The sequence below is a fragment of the Salmo salar genome, chromosome ssa14, assembly GCF_905237065.1.
Source record: "Salmo salar chromosome ssa14, Ssal_v3.1, whole genome shotgun sequence".
Classification (NCBI taxonomy): domain Eukaryota; kingdom Metazoa; phylum Chordata; class Actinopteri; order Salmoniformes; family Salmonidae; genus Salmo; species Salmo salar.
Window position 1 is genome coordinate 6827189 of NC_059455.1, and position 18791 is coordinate 6845979.

Below are 18791 nucleotides of genomic sequence, written 5' to 3' on the forward strand. Positions count from 1 at the left end.
CTTACTAAGGCTTCCATTGGCTGTCTAAAGCCTTCAGAAAGTGGTATGAGCATTTTCCTGTCACTGGGCAGAGTATAGGAGCTCAGTTACTGAGTGGTCTGCCTGGCAACAAAGTGATTGGATATGCTCAGTCCCGTGAGCGCGCCCCTCCTTTTTCTTCTTGAATGAATATGCTATTGTCCAGTTGGAATATTATCGCAATTTTACGTTAAAAATACCATATTGATTTTAAACAGCGTTTGACATGCTTCTAAGTACGGTAATGGAACATTTTGACTTTCTCTCGTTCCGCGCGTTACCCTTTGGATAGTGCTCTGAACGCACGAACAAAACGGAGGTATTTGGAGATAAATATGGATTATTTGGTACAAAAACAACATTTCTTGTGGAAGTAGTAGTCCCGGGAGTGCATTCTGACGAAGATCAGCAAAGGTAATACAATATTTGTAATACTAATTCTGAGTTTAGGTTGCCCGAAGATTTGGCAGGTGTCTGATTAGCTCACCGTGATGGCTGAGCTATGTACTCAGAATATTGAAAAATGTGCTTTCTCCGTAAAGCCATTTTAAAATCTGACACAGCGGTTGCATAAAGGAGTAGTCTATCTTTAATTTTTAAAATAATTGTTATGTATTTTGTCAACGTTTATGATGAGTATTTTTGTAAAATGATGTGCACATTCACCGGGCGTTTTGGTGGGAATAAATTTTCTGAATATCACGCACCAATGTAAAATGCTGTTTTTGGATATAAATATGAACTTTATCGAACAAAAAAATGCATGTATTGTGTAACATAATGTCCGCGGAGTGTCATCTGATGAAGATCGTCAAAGGTTAGTGCTTCATTTGGCTGTGTTTTGGATTTTATTGACATGTCCTTGCTTGGAAAATGGCTGTGTGATTATTTTTGTCTATGTACTCTCCTAACAATCTAATGTTTTGCTTTCGCTGTAAAGCCTTTTTGAAATCGGACAATGTGGTTAGATTAACGAGAAGTGTATCTTTAAAATGGTGTAAAATAGTCGTATGTTTGAGAAAGTTGAATTATGACATTTTGTTGTTTTTGAATTTTCCGCCCTGATATTTCACTGTGTGTCCCGCAGGGCTTCCCACCTAGCCCATAGAAGTTAACAGTTTTACTGGGGTCCGACAACTAAAAAGACTTTGCATATATTTAAAAACATGAACATGTAGTGTGTGTGTGCATCTATCAGTTACACATACTTGCCGGTACACAAACAAGTAGGTAATGTGGGAGAGGCGTTGGGCCGTCAGGTGTTGCTTTATTGTATTTTTAAACCAATAAGCTGGGGCCTCCCAAGTGATCTATGGCACTGCATTGCAGTGCTTGGGGTGTCACGACAGACCAAGGATCGATCCCAGGCTGTGTCACAGCCAGCCGTGACCGGGAGACCCATGAGGCGCCGCACAATTGGCAGAGCGTCGTCTGTGTTAGAGGGTTTGGTTGGCCAGGATTTCCTTGTCTCATCACGCTCTAGCAACTCCTTGTGGTGGACCGGGCGCCTGCAAGCTGCCTCGGGTGCCAGCTGGACGGTGTCCCCTCCGACACATTGGTGCGGCTGGGTTCAGGGTTAAGCGAGCAGTTTGTCAAGAAGCAGTGCGGCTTGGCAGAGTTGTGTTTTGGAGGATGCATGGCTCTCGATCTTTGCCTCTACCGAGTCCATAGGGGAGTTGCAGCGATGGAACAAGACTAACTACCAACTGGATATCACAGAATTGGGGAGAAGGGTAAAAGTACAAAAAATAAATAAACCAGCAAGCTGATAGGTCTGCTGTTCGAACCAGTAAAGGCCGCTTTACCACTCTTGTGAAGCAGAATGACTTGTGTGCCTAAAGGCCTGAGGACCAAGACATTCCTCTAGGCTCAGATTAAAGATGACAGATAAGAATGGCTATAGTCAGCTACCATCATCAGTAGCTTTCCATCTAACTTAATGCCAGTAGGTTTTTCATTATTGATCGATCATTTATACACTTCTCCCACACCAACTTAAAAAAGTGAACCACTTTTCTTTCCTTATTTGTTTTTTATGCTTGAGTACAAGTGCTCACTGTTCGTTGTTGGCATTTCCTACTTTTCCAATGAGGTAATCATCAAAAGTATTGGCTACATCAAATGGTTTTGTGATGAATAAGACATCTGATTTGATGAAAAACAGAGTTGAATTTGTCTTTTATTTAAATGTTATTTAAACTACAAAGTTTTCCCCTCATTCTTTATATTATTGATCGTGGCTTCATAATAGTTTATTTTTATTGAGTTTAGTCACAATTTCTTAATTTGCAGTAAGGCAGCCAGTCAAATGTGCAGCCATCTCTTTCAACCATAGTTTTTTTAGTTCCTCATCAATCCATGCAACCTTAACAGTTCTAACAGTAAGATTCTTAACTTCTTAGTGCTTGGGGGCAGTATTTTCACGGCCGGATAAAAAAAACATACCCGATTTAAACTGGTTATTACTCTTTTCCAGAAACGAGAATATGCATATAATTAGTAGATTTGGATAGAAAACACTAAAGTTTATAAAACTGTTTGAATGTGAGTATAACAGAACTCATATGGCGAGCCAAAACCTGAGAAGATTCCATACAGGAAGTGCCCTCTCTGACCATTTATTGTGTTTCTGTGGCATCTCTGTCGAAAATACAGCATCTCTGCTGTAACGTGACAATTTCTAAGGCTCCCATAGGCTCTCTGAAGGCGCCAGAAAGTGGAATGAGATCTCTGCTGTCTCTGGGCTAGGTACAGGAGCGCTGTTTGTGAGTGGTCAGGTTGGTGGCTCAGACACAGGAGATGCGCGGCCCCGAGAAGTGGCCATGTTTTTCTTTCTTTTACGAGATGTTTTTCTTTTACGAGAAAAATAGCATAAAAATTGATTTTAAACAGCGTTTGACATGCTTCTAAGTATGGTAATGGAATATTTTGAAATTCTTTGTCACGACATGCGTCCGCGCGTCACCCTTCGGATAGGGACCTGAATGCACGAACAAAACGGAGGATATTTGAACATAACTATGGATTATTTTGAACCAAAACAACATTTGTGGTTGAAGTAGAAGTCCTGGGAGTGCATTCTGACGAAGAACAGCACAGGTAATCCAATTCTACTAGTAATTCTGAGTATACTGAGCCTCGATGTTGGCGTGTGTCTGTTTAGCTAGCCTTGATGGCCGAGCTATCTACTCAGAATATTGCAAAATGTGCTTTTGCCGAAAAGCTATTTTAAAATCTGACACCGCGATTGCATAAAGGAGTTCTGTATCTATAATTCTTTAAATAATTATGTATTTTGTAAACGTTTATCAAGAGTAATTTAGTAAATTCACCGAAAGTTCAGTGTGTATGCTAGTTCTGAACGTCACATGCTAATGTAAAAAGCTGTTTTTTGATATAAATATGAACTTGATTACATTTACGTCATTTAGCAGACGCTCTTATCCAGAGTGACTTCAAAATTGGTGCATTCACCTTATGATATCCAGTGGAACAACCACTTTACAATAGTACATCTATATCTTTTTTTTGGGGGGGGGGTTAGAATGATTACTATATCCTATCCCAGGTATTCCTTAAAGAGGTGGGGTTTCAGGTGTCTACGGAAGGTGGTGATTGACTCCGCTGTCCTGACGTCGTGACGGAGCTTGTTCCACCATTGGGGTGCCAGAGCAGCGAACAGTTTTGACTGGGCTGAGCGGGAACTGTGCTTCCGCAGCGGTAGGGGGGCCAGCAGGCCAGAGGTGGATGAACGCAGTGCCCTTGTTTGGGTGCGAACAAAACATGCATGTATTGTATAACAAAGTCCTAGGAGTGTCATCTGATGAAGATCAAAGGTTAGTGCTGCATTTAGCTGTGGTTTTTGTGACATATATGCTAGCTTGAAAAATGGCTGTGTGATTATTTCTGGCTGGGTACTCTCCTAACATAATCTAATGTTTTGCTTTCGCTGTAAAGCCTTTTTGAAATCGGACAATGTGGTTGGATTAATGAGAGTTCTTTTTCAAATGGTGTAAAATATGTTTGAGAAATTGAAGTTATAGCATTTTTAAGGTTTTTGTATTTCGCGCCACTCGATTCCACTGGCTGTTGACTAGGTGGGACGATTTTGTCCCACATACCCGAGAGAGGTTAACAGGTGCATGTTTATCAGTAATTGGAAGAAGCAATTTCATAAATTCATCAAGTGCAGCGTCAGGATGCTCCTTATTAATCACAGACCAACAGATATTTTTAACATAATCCACATAAATCACAGCAAAATATTTTGTATTCTCTCTTACATACTATTTTAGGCCCAGCTTGTGGAACTTTGGCTTTTCTGGATATAGCCACTATATTGTGATCACTGCATCCAATGTGTACGGACACAGCTTTAGAACAAAATATGATCGACATGTGGATGATCATCTTCTTGTAGTGTTTGTAAACACCCTGGTAGGTTGATTAATAATCAATCCAATTACAGGCACTGGTTACAGTGATAAGCTTCCTCTTGAGCAGACAGCTTCATGAAAACCAGTCAATATTCAAGTCCCCAAGAAAGTAGATATCTCTGTTTACATCACATACGGCAGGGTTCCCGAACTGACGAATTTGGCATGCGTGTTTTGTATTTCTTTTTCCATTGTGGAAATGAGCTCGAAGTAATTTGAATTTAAGAAATCTGTTCGCAAGTATTCCCACACATAAAAGAGACGTGATCGTATACAAATGTAAGCTAGGTTTAAAATGACTGTTTTAGTCAAACATTTCTGTTTGGGGTTCTTGTAGTTAATTTGCAGTACACAAATTATTTGTAATTATAAGGTGGATGGTTCGAGCCCTGAATGCTGATTGGCTGATATCAGGAGTATGTCAGACCATATACCACAGGTATAACAAAACAACTATTTGTACTCTTCTAATTACGTTGGTAACCAGTTTATAATAGAAATAACGCACCTCAGGGGTTGTGGTATATGGCCAATAATACCACGGCTAAGGGCTGTATCCAGGCAGTCCCTGTTGTGTCTTGCATAACAGCAGCCCTTAGCTGTGGTATACTGGCTATATACACACACACCACACTCCCTCAGGCCTTACTGCTTAATTATGTTCCGGCCCCCTGACCATACGCACAATAAAATAATAAGATCGCGGCTGAATCTATTTGATGATCCCTGACATACACTAAGCATCTCACACATTATTTACAGTAGACACTGACTATTAGCACTTGGTGGCCTATAGCGACAACCCCAAAAATGCATTAGATGTGCTGAGTGAACCTGCAACCACAACACTTCGATAACACTTGACATAAGGTCTTCTCTAAGCATTATAGGGATATGGCTCTGAATATATACAGCAACATCCCCCATAAGCATTCCTGTCTCTTCTATGAATGTTATATCCTTGTATTGCTACTGCTGTATCAAATTAATTATCAAAGTGAGTCTCAGAAATGGCTAATATAATGTTTTGATGTTAAACAATTTAAAGGCAATGCTACCAAATACTAATTGAGTGTATGTAAACTTCTGACCCACTGGGAATGTGATTAAAGAAATAAAAGCTGAAATATAATTCTTAAAATAAAGTGGTGATCCTAACAGACGTAAGACAGGGAATTTTTTACTAGGATTAAATGTCAGGAATTGTGAAAAACTGAGTTTAAATGTATTTGGCTAAGGTGTATGTAAACGTACGACTTCAACTGATATATATATATATATTTCAGAACATTAACTTCTATGGGCAAGGTGGGACGCTAGCGTCTGCGGGACACAGCCAGTGAAATATCAGGGCGGCAAAAGAACAAAATGTCATAATTAAACTTTCTCAAACACACATTTACATTTACTTCTCCTTGATGTAACCACATTGTCCGATTTCAAAAAGGCTTTACAGATGTGAAAATGTATTCCCACCAAAACGCCCGGTGAATGTGCACATCAATTTACAAAAATACTCATCAGAAACGTTGACAAAATATATAATAATTATTTCAAGAATTATAAATAGACTACCCCTGGATGCAACCGCTGTGTCAGATTTTAAAATAGCTTTACGGAGAAAGCACATTTTTCAATATTCTGAGTGCATAGCTCAGCCATCACGGCGAGCTATACAGACACCCGCCAAGTTCGGGGCAACCTAAACTCAGAATTAGTATTAGAAATATTCTCTTACCTTGGCTAATCTTCATCAGAATGCACTCCCAGGACTGCTACTTCCACAAGAAATGTTTTCGTTCCAAATAATCCATATTTATGTCCAAATACCTCCGTTTTATTCGTGTGTACAGATCACTTATCCGAAGGCATAACGCGCGAGCGCGGAACCAGAGACGAAAAGTCAAAATGTTCCATTACCGTACTTAGAAGCATGTCAAACGCTGTTTAAAATCAATCTTTATGGTATTTTTAACGTCAAATTGCGATAATATTCCAACCGGACAATAGCGTATTCATTCAAGGAGAAAAAGGAACAGCGTGCTTGCGTGACTGCGCATATCCAATCCCTTTGTTGCCAGGCAGACCACTCAGTACCTGAGCTCCTATTATCTGCCCAGTGACAGGAGAATGCTCAAACCACTTTCTGAAGGCTTTAGACAGCCAATGGAAGCCTTAGGAAGTGCAACGTAACCCCACGGATACTGTAGTTTCGAAAGGGACTACAAAGAACTACAATTCTCAGATCCTCCACTTCCTGGTTGACTTTTTCTCAGGTTTTTTGCCTGCCATATGAGTTCTGTTATACTCACAGACACCATTCAAACAGTTTTAGAAACTTCAGAGTGTTTTCTATCCAAATCTAATAATATGCATATTCTAGTTTCTGGGTCAGAGTAGTACCCTGTTTAAATTGGGTACGTTTTTCATCCGGCTGTGAAGATACTGCCCCTAGCCCAGACAGGTTAACCGTGTGTAGGTAGATGTGGAAAGATAAATACAAATGATTTGTTGCAAGTTGGAGGGTTTCACACCTAGCTCAGCTATTAAACAATTATTTAGTAAAGGTTGAATAGTCTATTGTTTAGCTAGTAGCCCATCCTGCTACGCTTGTGAAAAACTAATAATAATACTTTTTCCCCTTTCCACATGTTAAAGATTCCAATAGATAGTGTTTTTTAGCTACAAATCGGCCCCAACCCCAATTAATACATTTTGGCACAGTCAATAGCGTGCTGGACTTTGGGCTACAATGTTGAGGGTTCAAAACCTGCTCCCTGCTTGTTTCATTAAATTATTATGCAGGTCTCAGAGCAAATAGCCTGGATTGTTACTCGCATCTCATTCCTCGCTCTCTTCCACACGTCATTCAGCACACTTGTGGGTGTGCTGGCAGGATATACATTTTTTTATTCTGTATATATGAATTACTAAATCATGTTTCTAGTCTATTGCATAGTTACAATGTTCAATCATTGATTTCCCAGGAGCGGTAAACACTGTTGAAGTGTATAATTGTAATACATACATGCAGACACAGCATCATTCACAGAATGGAGTTTGATACACCTGGTATTGGATATGACAGAAAGCAAAATAGCGATTTTCGTAAATTAACTTTATGACAAAAAAAATGCACAAATGTTTGTCTCTACATTAACATTGCTCTCAATTTAATTTTTTTTGCTTGACTCGTTATGTTATAACTACTTACATTTGCCTCCCCGTAATGTTTTGTCAGCCATCTTAGCTGAAGAAAGTCACCAGGGAGAGGTGGCTCGTGACAAATTCGTCATTGGAACCCATAAAAACTTTGGGACCCAAATGCATAATGAGTGCTCCCCCTTGTGGTGGTCTGGAGCAATGAAGTCATGACACTGGGTACCTCTAAGTCACACGGTATAAGCTCGCAACTTTTAAAGGAGGAACCACTGTACAGATGGTAGCGGTTCCAGCAACTAATACCAATTGCATCACAGGATCAAAGTAACTAAAGTTTTTCAATAGACTTTCCAAACTTTCCAAAACAAACCGAGCTCTCCCTCATCACACAGGTAGTGAAGTGTTGTGCCATTAGACCTACCCAAGAAGACTCACAGCTGTAATCGATGTCAAAAGGTGTTTCTAGTGTACTGACTGAGAGCTATACTTATGCAATGACTATTTTAGATATTTAATTAGTCTTAATCTTTAAAAAGTATTTGCATTTTTCTTCCATTTTGTGTAGATTGTTGACAAAAAAATAATTAAAATGACAATCCACTTCATAACACAAAATGTAATGAAATCCAAGGGACTAAATACTTTTGCAAGGCACCATGTGTGATTGTGATTCTTGTACAGTTTCACAATGAAGCGAATGAGGGCAATATGGGCAACGGGAACGTACTGTATGATAAAATTCTCTCCCATCCTCCCTTTGTATGAAAATGCATTTAATGTATGTGAAATTATGTTTGTGAATAGGAATGCGAAATAAATAAACAAGTGTGTGTGTGTGTGTGTGTGTGTGTGTGTGTGTGTGTGTGTGTGTGTGTGTGTGTGAAGGTGTCCATCCTACCTTCATGGGTGAGATGTGCGCGTGGGCCACGTAGCCGTGGACATTCTCAATCTGGGAAAGGTTCTTCTCGGCCACCTGGACCAGCTCGGGGCCAGGGACCTCGTCAGTGAGCTGGGGGGAGCTCTGCTCCTGGGGAGACGTGTCCTCATCGTGGTGCCTGAATTTCTGGAAGGGCAGGGTAGAGCAGAGTAAGTGGATGTCAGACAATATATACAACAAATGCCCATTGTTAGGTATCAGATGAGGATGGCAAGCACGTCAACCTGAGGCTGATCAGTTAGGTGAGCTTATAAGGCCGACCAGTGAGGTCAACCTATGAGGCAGATCAGTAATATTGGTCAATGCAAAGCCTGATAAATCATTGTGGACATCGTAGCTATTAAAGACGTCAATGTAGTCAAAGCCCGATGTTGTATAGGCTTGACAGTGAGATTGACAGAAGCTGCAAATTAGTGCATTCAGACCCCTTGAAAATCTCTCTCGTACACCCCTCACATTTTTGTAAATATTTGAGTATATCTTTTCATGTGACAACACTGAAGAAATGACACTTTGCTACAATGTAAAGTAGTAAGTGTACAGCTTGTATAACAGTGTAAATTTGCTGTCCCCTCAAAATAATACAACACACAGCCATTAATGTCTAAACTGCTGGCAACAAAAGTGAGTACACCCCTAAGTGAAAGTAAACAAATTGGGCTCAAAGTGTAAATATTGTGTGTGGCCACCATAATTTTCCAGCACTGCCTTAACCCTCTTGGGCATGGAGTTCACCAGAGCTTCACAGGTTGCCACTGGAGTCCTCTTCCACTCCTCCATGACGACATCACGGAGCTGGTGGATGTTAGAGACCTTGCACTCCTCCACCTTCCGTTTGAGGATGCCCCACAGATGCTCAATAGGGTTTAGGTCTGGAGACATGCTTGGCCAGTCCATCACCTTTACCCTCAGCTTCTTTAGCAAGGCAGTGGTCGTCTTGGAGGTGTGTTTGGGGTCGTTATCATGTTGGAATACTGCGCTGTGGCCCAGTCTCTGAAGGAAGGGGATCATGCTCTGCTTCAGTATGTCACAGTACATGTTGGCATTCATGGTTCCCTCAATGAACTGTAGCTCCCCAGTGCCGGCAGCACTCATGCAGCCCCCAGACCGTGACACTCCCACCACCATGCTTGACTGTAGGCAAGACACACTTGTCTTTGTACGCCTCACAAGGTTGCCGCCACACACGCTTGACACCATCTGAACCAAATAAGTTTCTTGGTCTCATCAGACCACAGGACATGGTTCCAGTAATCCATGTCCTTAGTCTGCTTGTCTTCAGCAAACTGTTTGCAGGCTTTCTTGTGCATCATCTTTAGAAGAGGCTTCCTTCTGGGACGACAGCCATGCAGACCAATTTGATGCAGTGTGCAGCGTATGGTCTGAGCACTGACAGGCTGACCCCCCACCCCTTCAACCTCTGCAGCAATGCTGGCAGCACTCATACGTCTATTTCCCAAAGACAGCCTCTGGATATGACACTGAGCACGTGCACTCAATTTATTTGGTCGACGATGACGAGGCCTGTTCTGAGTGGAACCGGTCCTGTTAAACCGCTGTATGGTCTTGGCCACCGTGCTGCAGCTCAGTTTCAGGGTCTTGGCAATCTTCTTATAGCCCAGGCCATCTTTATGTAGAGCAACAATAATTTTTTTCAGATCCTCAGAGAGTTCTTTGCCATGAGGTGTCATGTTGAACTTCCAGTGACACGAGGGAGTGTGAGAGGGATGAAGGCAAATTTAACACACCTGCTCCCCATTCACACCTGAGACCTTGTAACACTAATGAGTCACATGACACCGGGGAGGGAAAATGGCTAATTGGACCCAATTTGGACATTTTCACTTAAGAGTGTACTCACTTTTGTTGCCAGCGGTTTAGACGTTAATGGCTGTGTGTTCAGTTATTTTGAGGGGACAGCAAATTTACACTGTTATACAAGCTGTACACTACATTGTAGCAAAGTGTCATTTCTTCAGTGTTGTCACATGAAGAGATACTCAAATATTTACAAAAATGTGAGGGGGGTACTCACTTGTGAGATACTGTATATATATATATATAAGCAATCTACAGACAATACCCCCTAATGACAATTAGAATTTTTAGCAATCTTGTAAAAAGCTGAAACATATTTACATAAGTATTCAGACCCTTACGTACTTTGTTGAAGCACCTTTGACAGCGATTACAGTCTACAGTCGTCTAGGGTACGACGCTACAAGCTTGGCACACCTGTATTTCAGGAGTTTCTCCCATTCTTCTCTGCAGATCGTATCAAGCTCTGTCAGGTTGGATGGGGAGCGTCGCTGCAAAGCTATTTTCAGGTCTCTGCAGAGATGTTCGATTGGGTTCAAGTCCGGGGTTTTGGCTGTGTCACTCAAGGACATTCAGAGACTTGTCCCCAAAACACTCCTGCGTTGTCTTGGCTGTGTGCTTAGGCTTGTTGTCCTGTTGGAAGGTGAACCTTCGCCCTAGTCTGAGGTCCTGAGTGCTCTGGAGCAGGTTTTCATCAAGGATCTCTGTACTTTAACCCATTCATCTTTGCCTCTATCCTGACTAGTCTCCCTGTCCCTGCCGCTGAAAAACTTCCCCACAGCATGCTGCTGCCACCACCATGCTTCACCGTAGGGATGGTGCCAGGTTTCCTCCAGACGTGACGCTTGGCATTCAGATAATAAAGTTCAATCTTGGTTTCATCAGACCAGAGAATCTTGTTTCTCATGCTTGCCATTTGACAAACTCCAAGCGGGCTGTCATGTGCCTTTTCCCGAGAAGTGGCTTCTGTCAGGCAACTCTACCAAAAAGGCCTGATTGGTGGATTGCTGCAGAGATGGTTGTCCTTCTGGAAGTTTCTCCCATCTCCACAGAGGAGCTCTGTCAGAGTGATTATCAGGTTCTTGGTCACCTCCCTGACCAAGGCCCTTCTCCCCCGATTGCTCAGTTTGGCCGGCTCAAGGAAGAGTCTTGGTGGTTCCAAACTTCTTCCATTTAAGAATGAGGGAGGCCACTGTGTTCTTGGGGACCTGCAATGTTGCAGACATGTTTTGGTACCCTTTCCCAGATCTGTGCCTCGACACAATCCTGTCTCAGACCTCTACAGACAAATCCATGGCTTGGTTTTTGCTCTGACATGCATTGTCAACTGTGGGACCTTAGACAGGTGCGTGCCTTTGCAAATCATATCCAATCAATTGAATGTACCACAGGTGGACTCCAATATATTTGTAGAATCATCAAGGATGATCAATGGAAACAGGATGCACCTGAGTTCAATTTCGAGTCTCATAGCAAAGGGTCTGAATACTTATGTAAATGAGGTATCTAAAACCTGTTTTCGCTTAATTATTATGGGGTGAGTGTGTGTTGATAGTTGAGAAAATATATTTAATCAATTTTAGAATAAGGTTTTAACAAAATGTGGGAAGTCAAGGTGTCTGAATACTTTCTGAATGCACTGTACGTTTCAATTATCCATGCAGAGTGGATTGATAAATGGATAAATGGCAATCAATATCCAGCAAAAATGTTTTGCTAGAGATAGCACCAAGAATGCACAACGCTTGAAAATAGCCCCGGACTTGTATCCTCACTACAAATACATGACTGTGGGACAGTAAAACTATTGGAGTGAGGAAGATGGATGTAGATGGTTGAGACCATAGAAAAAGGTTGGGTAGCAAAAGTTCACACAGCTCACTAATATCTATAGAGGATGGGAACAAAACATGTACACAACGAGGACTGTGCGCTTACAATCTACACGGAGGACGTATGCAAGTCATTTAACCTGTTAGGGCTAGGGGGCAGTATTGACACGGCCGGATAAAAAACGTACCCGATTTAATCTGGTTACTACTCCTGCCCAGTAACTAGAATATGCATATAATTATTGGCTTTGGATAGAAAACACCCTAAAGTTTTTAAAACTGTTTGAATGGTGTCTGCGAGTATAACAGAACTCATATGGCAGGCAAAAACCTGAGTAGATTTCATGCAGGAAGTGGCCTGTCTGACAAGGTGTCGTTCTTCTTGCCTCTGTTTATTGAAGACTGAGGATCTCTGCTACAACGTGACACTTCTTACGGCTCCCATAGGCTCTCAGAAGGCGGCAAAAAGCTGAATCGTGGCTTTGCAGGCTCTGGCTGAAAAAAAGTAGCGCGTTTGGGTAGTGGCTGGTTACAGTACTGTGAGACTCAGGCGCGTGCCCGCATCGACCGAATGCTTTGTTTTCTTTCCTCTGTTTACCTAAACGCAGATTCCCGGTCGGAATATTATCGCTTTTTTACGAGAAAAATGGCATAAAAATGGATTTTAAACAGCGGTTGACATGCTTCGAAGTACGGTAATGGAATATTTAGATTTTTTTGTCACGAATTGCGCCATGCTCGTGACCCTTATTTACACTTCGGATAGTGTCTTGAACGCACGAACAAAACGCCGCTATTTGGATATAACGATGGATTATTTTGGACCAAACCAACATTTGTTATTGAAGTAGCAGTCCTGGGAGTGCATTCTGACGAAGAACATCAAAGGTAATCAAACTTTTGTAATAGTAAATCGGAGTTTGGTCAGGGCTAAACTTGGTGGGTGTCTAAATAGCTAGCCGTGATGGCTGGGCTATCTACTCAGAATATTGCAAAATGTGCTTTCACCGAAAAGCTATTTTAAAATCGGACACCTCGATTGCACAAAGGAGTTCTGTATCTATAATTCTTAAAATAATTGTTATGCTTTTCGTGAACGTTTATCTTGAGTAATTTAGTAAATTCACTGTAGGTTTGCGGGGGGTATGCTAGTTCTGAACGTCACATGCTAATGTAAAAAGCTGGTTTTTGATATAAATATGAACTTGATTGAACAAAACATGCATGTATTGTATAACAATGTCCTAGGGTTGTCATCTTATGAAGATCAAAGGTTAGTGCTGCATTTAGCTGTCTTCTGGGTTTATGTGACATTATATGCTAGCTTGAAAAATGGGTGTCTGATTATTTCTGGCTGGGTACTCTGCTGACATAATCTAATGTTTTGCTTTCGTTGTAAAGCCTTTTTGAAATCGGACAGTGTGGTTAGATTAACGAGAGTCTTGTCTTTAAAATGCTGTAAAATAGTCATATGTTTGAGAAATTGAAGTAATAGCATTTCTAAGGTATTTGAATAACGCGCCACAGGATTCAACTGACTGTTGAGTAGGTGGGACGAATTCGTCCCGCCTAGCCCAGAGAGGTTAAGCGTGTTAACCCTTTCAAGGCTGCAGGCCAAGACAGTACCTCTAGCCGCGTCCTCCGGACATTTTCAATCTCTTTAGCTCAGGCTGTTATCCCCACCTGCTTCAAGATATCCACTATCATCACTGTGCCCAAGAAAAGGAAAGTAACTGAACCGAAAAACTGCAGACCCGTAGCACTCACTTCCGTTATCTTTAAGTGCTTTGAGAGGCTAGTCAAACACCACATCACCACCTCCATCCCTGACACTCGACCCTCTCCAATTTGCCTACCGCTCTGACAGATCCACGTACGAAGCAATCGCCATTGCCCTCACCCACCTGGACAACAGGAATGCATATGCGTGGATGATGTTCATCGACTACAGCTTGACCTTCAATACCAGTGCCTACTAAGCTCATCACAAGGCTCACGACCCTGGGACTGAACTCCTCCCTATACTACTGGGTCCTCGACTTCCTGACAGGCCACCCCCAGGTGGTGAAGGTAGGCAACATTACCTCCTCCACACTGATCCTCAACACAGGGGCTCCACAAGGGTGTGTCCTCAGTCCCCTCTTGTACTCCCTGTATACCCACAACTGCGTGCCTTCACACAGTTCCAACTACAAGTTTGCTGACAACACAGTAGGCCCGATTACCAACAATGACTAGACAGTCTACAGAGGTGGTAGGTGTGGTTGCAGGTAAACAACCTCTATCAACGTCAGCAAAACAAAGGAGCTGATTGTGGACTTCAGGAGGAACAAAGTTGGGGATGCCCCGATCCTCATCAACCGGAGCACCATGGGGACGGTCAAAAACAAGTTCCTATGCGTACACATCTCCGGTGAACTTAAATGGTCAAACCACACAGACACCGTGGTGAACAAAAGGCAGCAACTCTTCAACCTCAGGCTGAAGAAATTGTGCTACAGAAGCACCATCGAGCGCATACTGTCGGGCTGCATCCCGGCCAGGTACGGCAACTCCACCTCCAATGGCCGCAAGGCTCTACAGAGGGTGGTACGCTCAGCCAAAAGTACCTGCCCTCCAGGATACCTAACGCACCAGGTGTCGCAGGAAGGCCAAGAAGCTCATCAAGGACCTCGGCCACCTGAGCCACGGTCTATTCTCCCTCCATCACTCACATGCAGGCAGTATAGGCGTATCATGGCGAAAACTGTCAGACTGGCCAATAGCTTCTACCCCCAGACCATCAGGCTGCTGAATAGCCACTAGGCAGCTACCTTTCCCCCCATGCTACTCCCCCTATGGATATTCAACCCCCTCCCGCAGCCATTACCATTTACCCTGGCCCCACAACCCAATAGGCATTTATCACTGTTACAGCTGTAAATATTATTATTCATATTGTTGTACAATTCACTTATTTTTTTGACCTGCACTGTTGGAGCTCGGAGCGTAACAACTTCACTGTACCCTGTGATTACATCTGCGACCCTGTGCATGTGACTAGTAAACTAATCATCATAGTTGAGGGAAACTATTCAAAACATAGGTAGGCCAGATAATACTCTTTCAGTCAGCCCATTGGGTTGAATGCTTCACATGTAGGTGAGGGTGCATGTTTATATGTCCACACGGTGTATTAAGTAGACTCAACCTGTAAAGAGAATACCAACCAAACGGTGTAGCCAAGCACCGTAGCTGATTTGAGAAAACAGACTGCTGACAGAGACAGATAGATATGTTGTTTCATGTCAGTCTACCATTCTAGAGAGAGGTTGATAACTAGGATGTAAGATGCAAACATTTCGATGCATAACATCCGTAATCAGGGTCGTTACTCAAAAAAAGTTATTACCCATTACGCGCTACTTCTTTCAACAGTAACATTAACTTACTTATTACTCACTGGGAAAATTAATAAATTACAGTACTCGTTATATTACTTTTGTGTTACACCTAAAACGTTGCGCGTCCTCACTCAACGTTACATTACGTAGGCCTATACACCAACACCGCAAGTTGTGTCTTGGAGTGTTGCTATTGCATGTTCTTCAAGAGACTGGAAGTTGTGTTTCTGGTAGTGGAGAGTTGTTCTTGACTGGGCACAATTTAGATTAAACGGTTATATTCTTGTAATTTTTTCATCCTACCAAATCAAAGTAATGGGAGTACTTCCACGCTGAGAAATTCAATGTTTTAGACACTTCTGCCATATTTCATATCTCTCACTAAAGCATTTAGTCGTAGTGCGTGGGTGCGTAAACAAGAACTTGGTGAGAGGATGTCAGACTCAGGACAAAAACAGTTAGAATCTGAGGTGGGGAGTTTTTTATTTTTTATTTATATTGCGCCAATAGAGGGACTAATAATCACCACAAATATTTATTTGGATCAATAACAGCAATAGGAAGGGAATAATAAAAGTAATAAAGTAACAGCTCATCTTTGATCAGTAAGTGTAATATTAATCAAATTGGAACAGTAATCCGTTATAATATTCGTTAGTGCAAAGTTATTACTGTAACACGTTACTGCCCATAATTAAGCTGAAGCCAAGGAATTACCAGTCAGTTAATCGAGGTCTTAAACTCTTACTGTCTCCTCTCAGTGCTGGTGGTGCGTGCTATAATGTATGCAGCGTTAGCGACGAGCTACAGTCAGCCCGTCAACAGGCAGGTAAGCTAAGCTAGCGGACTTCTGTGATGGACAAAAAGGAATCTCCTAGCAACCACTAGTATAACGCAATGTGATGTCACGACCGTCTCCAACTTGGATAATCTGTTCCGGAGCTTTTCAGTTAAAAGGTAAAAGAGCCTATGATACACAACTTCCCAAAAGCATTTCAAGAGAGTGCTGCTGTATCTACATAACAAATAATACAATCACGACCCTTATCTGAATGGGTATTGGGAGACCATTTATTCTACTGACAGGACAGTAAATAACAGTCATTACTTATGATCACCACAATAACAATTCTCCTCAGTGATGTCTAGAGGTAGCCTGGTGGCAGACCACTTTGTGCAGTCTTGCCAACTCCTATGGTCATTGTCTTGTCATGTTGCCAAATATGTTGTCATGTTTGACAACAACCATAGTAGTTGGCTAAATAGAGAAAACAGATCTGGGACAAGTCTAAAGGAGAGGTTATGACGGCCATCGTCATCTCCAGTGCTTTGCCGCAGATTTGGGACCTGCGAAGTTCACATCTTTTTAGATTAAACAGAATTCAGAGCAGGTATTGGACACGCTGATAGACTAGCAACATATGAAAAAGGAAATTAAATTGTTCCAAGAATTGTTGCCGTTATTGCTGTCAACAGTAATCAAAGGGTGTAATCTACCCCATAAATCTTTGATCTCTATAGGTCTCTAAGCTGTTTTTCACGTTTTCCGCAATCATGCGAGTGGATGGTGTTCGTGTTACTGGCTGGTTTGCCAGTGTTCAGAAAGGGGTCCCTCCCACTTCTGAGGCCACAGTAGTCCGCAAAACAGAATGTAACTTGAAACACCATCTTCATTATTGACTTTCTGCATCAGGCATTCAGTCGATTGTGTCTGTTCTTACTGTATGAAAAAAAAAAAACGAATTGTTGCTCTAAGTCAATACTGATCAATAAACAAACCGCAAATGTAGGTAACTTTTAAACAACTTCTAGACCGATTTTAAACTTCACATGATTTAGCTAGGCCTATATTTGTAGCATTTGTCTTATATTACTCCCATCCCTAGGAAAGAGAATGACAGTCCTAATGATCCTGGATTAAGTCACTGTCTGGAGCGAAAGAGCGTCAATTGCTGTTCATGACGACATGGGGGGTTTCTTTCCATTCACGTCAAAGTAGAAGGCAGATTAATACTGTAAATCTTTGGAGACAACTAAACCCACAGTCTTCTGGAAGTCTGATGTGGACAGCTGGGAGTTGGTACTGGACGGACCAAACTTGGCATGTGCTCATCAGAAGAAAGATAAGCCTAATGGAAGCGGTATGCTCTCTGGGATAATTCTGTCCAATTTTCATCCCACAAGCTATTTATTGCGGCAAAGAAATGACATTGTAAAAGGTGCTGTACACAATTGAATCATAATGACATTGACCCTTATGGCCTCTGAATGCCTTGTTGAGAGTGGGTAAAGACTAAGCTGCAGTCAATACACACACACACACAAATCAAGTCAATATAAGCTTTTAATGGAGCAACTGTCCTCTTTGGTGGCCCTAATTGGTAAATGAATTGGTCAAGACATTACTCCCTCTCACATACTATCAATTACCAACACAATTAACTTAGGAGCCCATATCTGCTCAAAATAACATAAAAGGCAGATGGAACATCAGGAACCTCTAGGCTAGAGTTAATTCTGTCTCAGCGTGACCCAGACCCGTCAATGAAAACCAAGCACTGAACGAGGTAAGGCCACAACGAGGGCACGACGGACACAACAAGCTTACAGAGATGCGGAGGAGCATGGGCCTTGATCATGGAAACGAGTGCCACAGAGAAAGTAAGAGAGGCAGCAGTGCAGAGCCTATGGTGGAGTGGTAGCCCAACACTCCCGGCTTGACACATATTGGACCCAGGAGACCGGGGTTCAATCCCCATGTCCACCATTGTCACTAACTCACACTTGCCGTATTCTGTATTTTGATGCTTTATTTAGACAGTTATGAAGAGGAATGGATTAAATGAAATGCCAAAAGGCAGTAGCATCAATGTATGTGTGTGGTTTTCAACTAATGACAACCTCCGCCTGAAGAGGCCTGCTGTGATAGCCCTCCCTCCCCCTCCGCCTTGGCCGCGGTTAAATCGATGCATCATACTGGAGCGCTGGGAGCAGCAGGGCTGGCCGAGGCAAAGCGAGCCCCGACTCCTGCTTGCCAAAGATGCTAAAAATAGGAGCAAGTGAGCGAGTGGCGTCATACAGAGAGTCACAGCGAGGATGTTCAGAGATGTTGAGGGAGAGGAGGGTTGACTGGGTAATTAGCATTTTACGGAGGAAAACAATGAGCTTGCTATAAAAACTTAATCATGAAGACTATATTAATTGT

General features: G+C 42.2%; 1 protein-coding gene across 34 annotated transcripts in view; it reads right to left on the reverse strand.

Moving 5' to 3' along the window:
- Positions 1-18791, reverse strand: part of LOC106568684 (disks large homolog 1) — a 347451-nt gene that overhangs the window by 223794 nt on the left and 104866 nt on the right. For all 34 annotated transcript variants that reach the window (XM_014139226.2, XM_014139225.2, XM_014139219.2 and 31 more), the window contains exon 4: positions 8515-8679. In XM_014139226.2, the coding sequence (XP_013994701.2) occupies positions 8515-8679 (165 nt within the window). The remainder of the gene's footprint in view (positions 1-8514; positions 8680-18791) is intronic.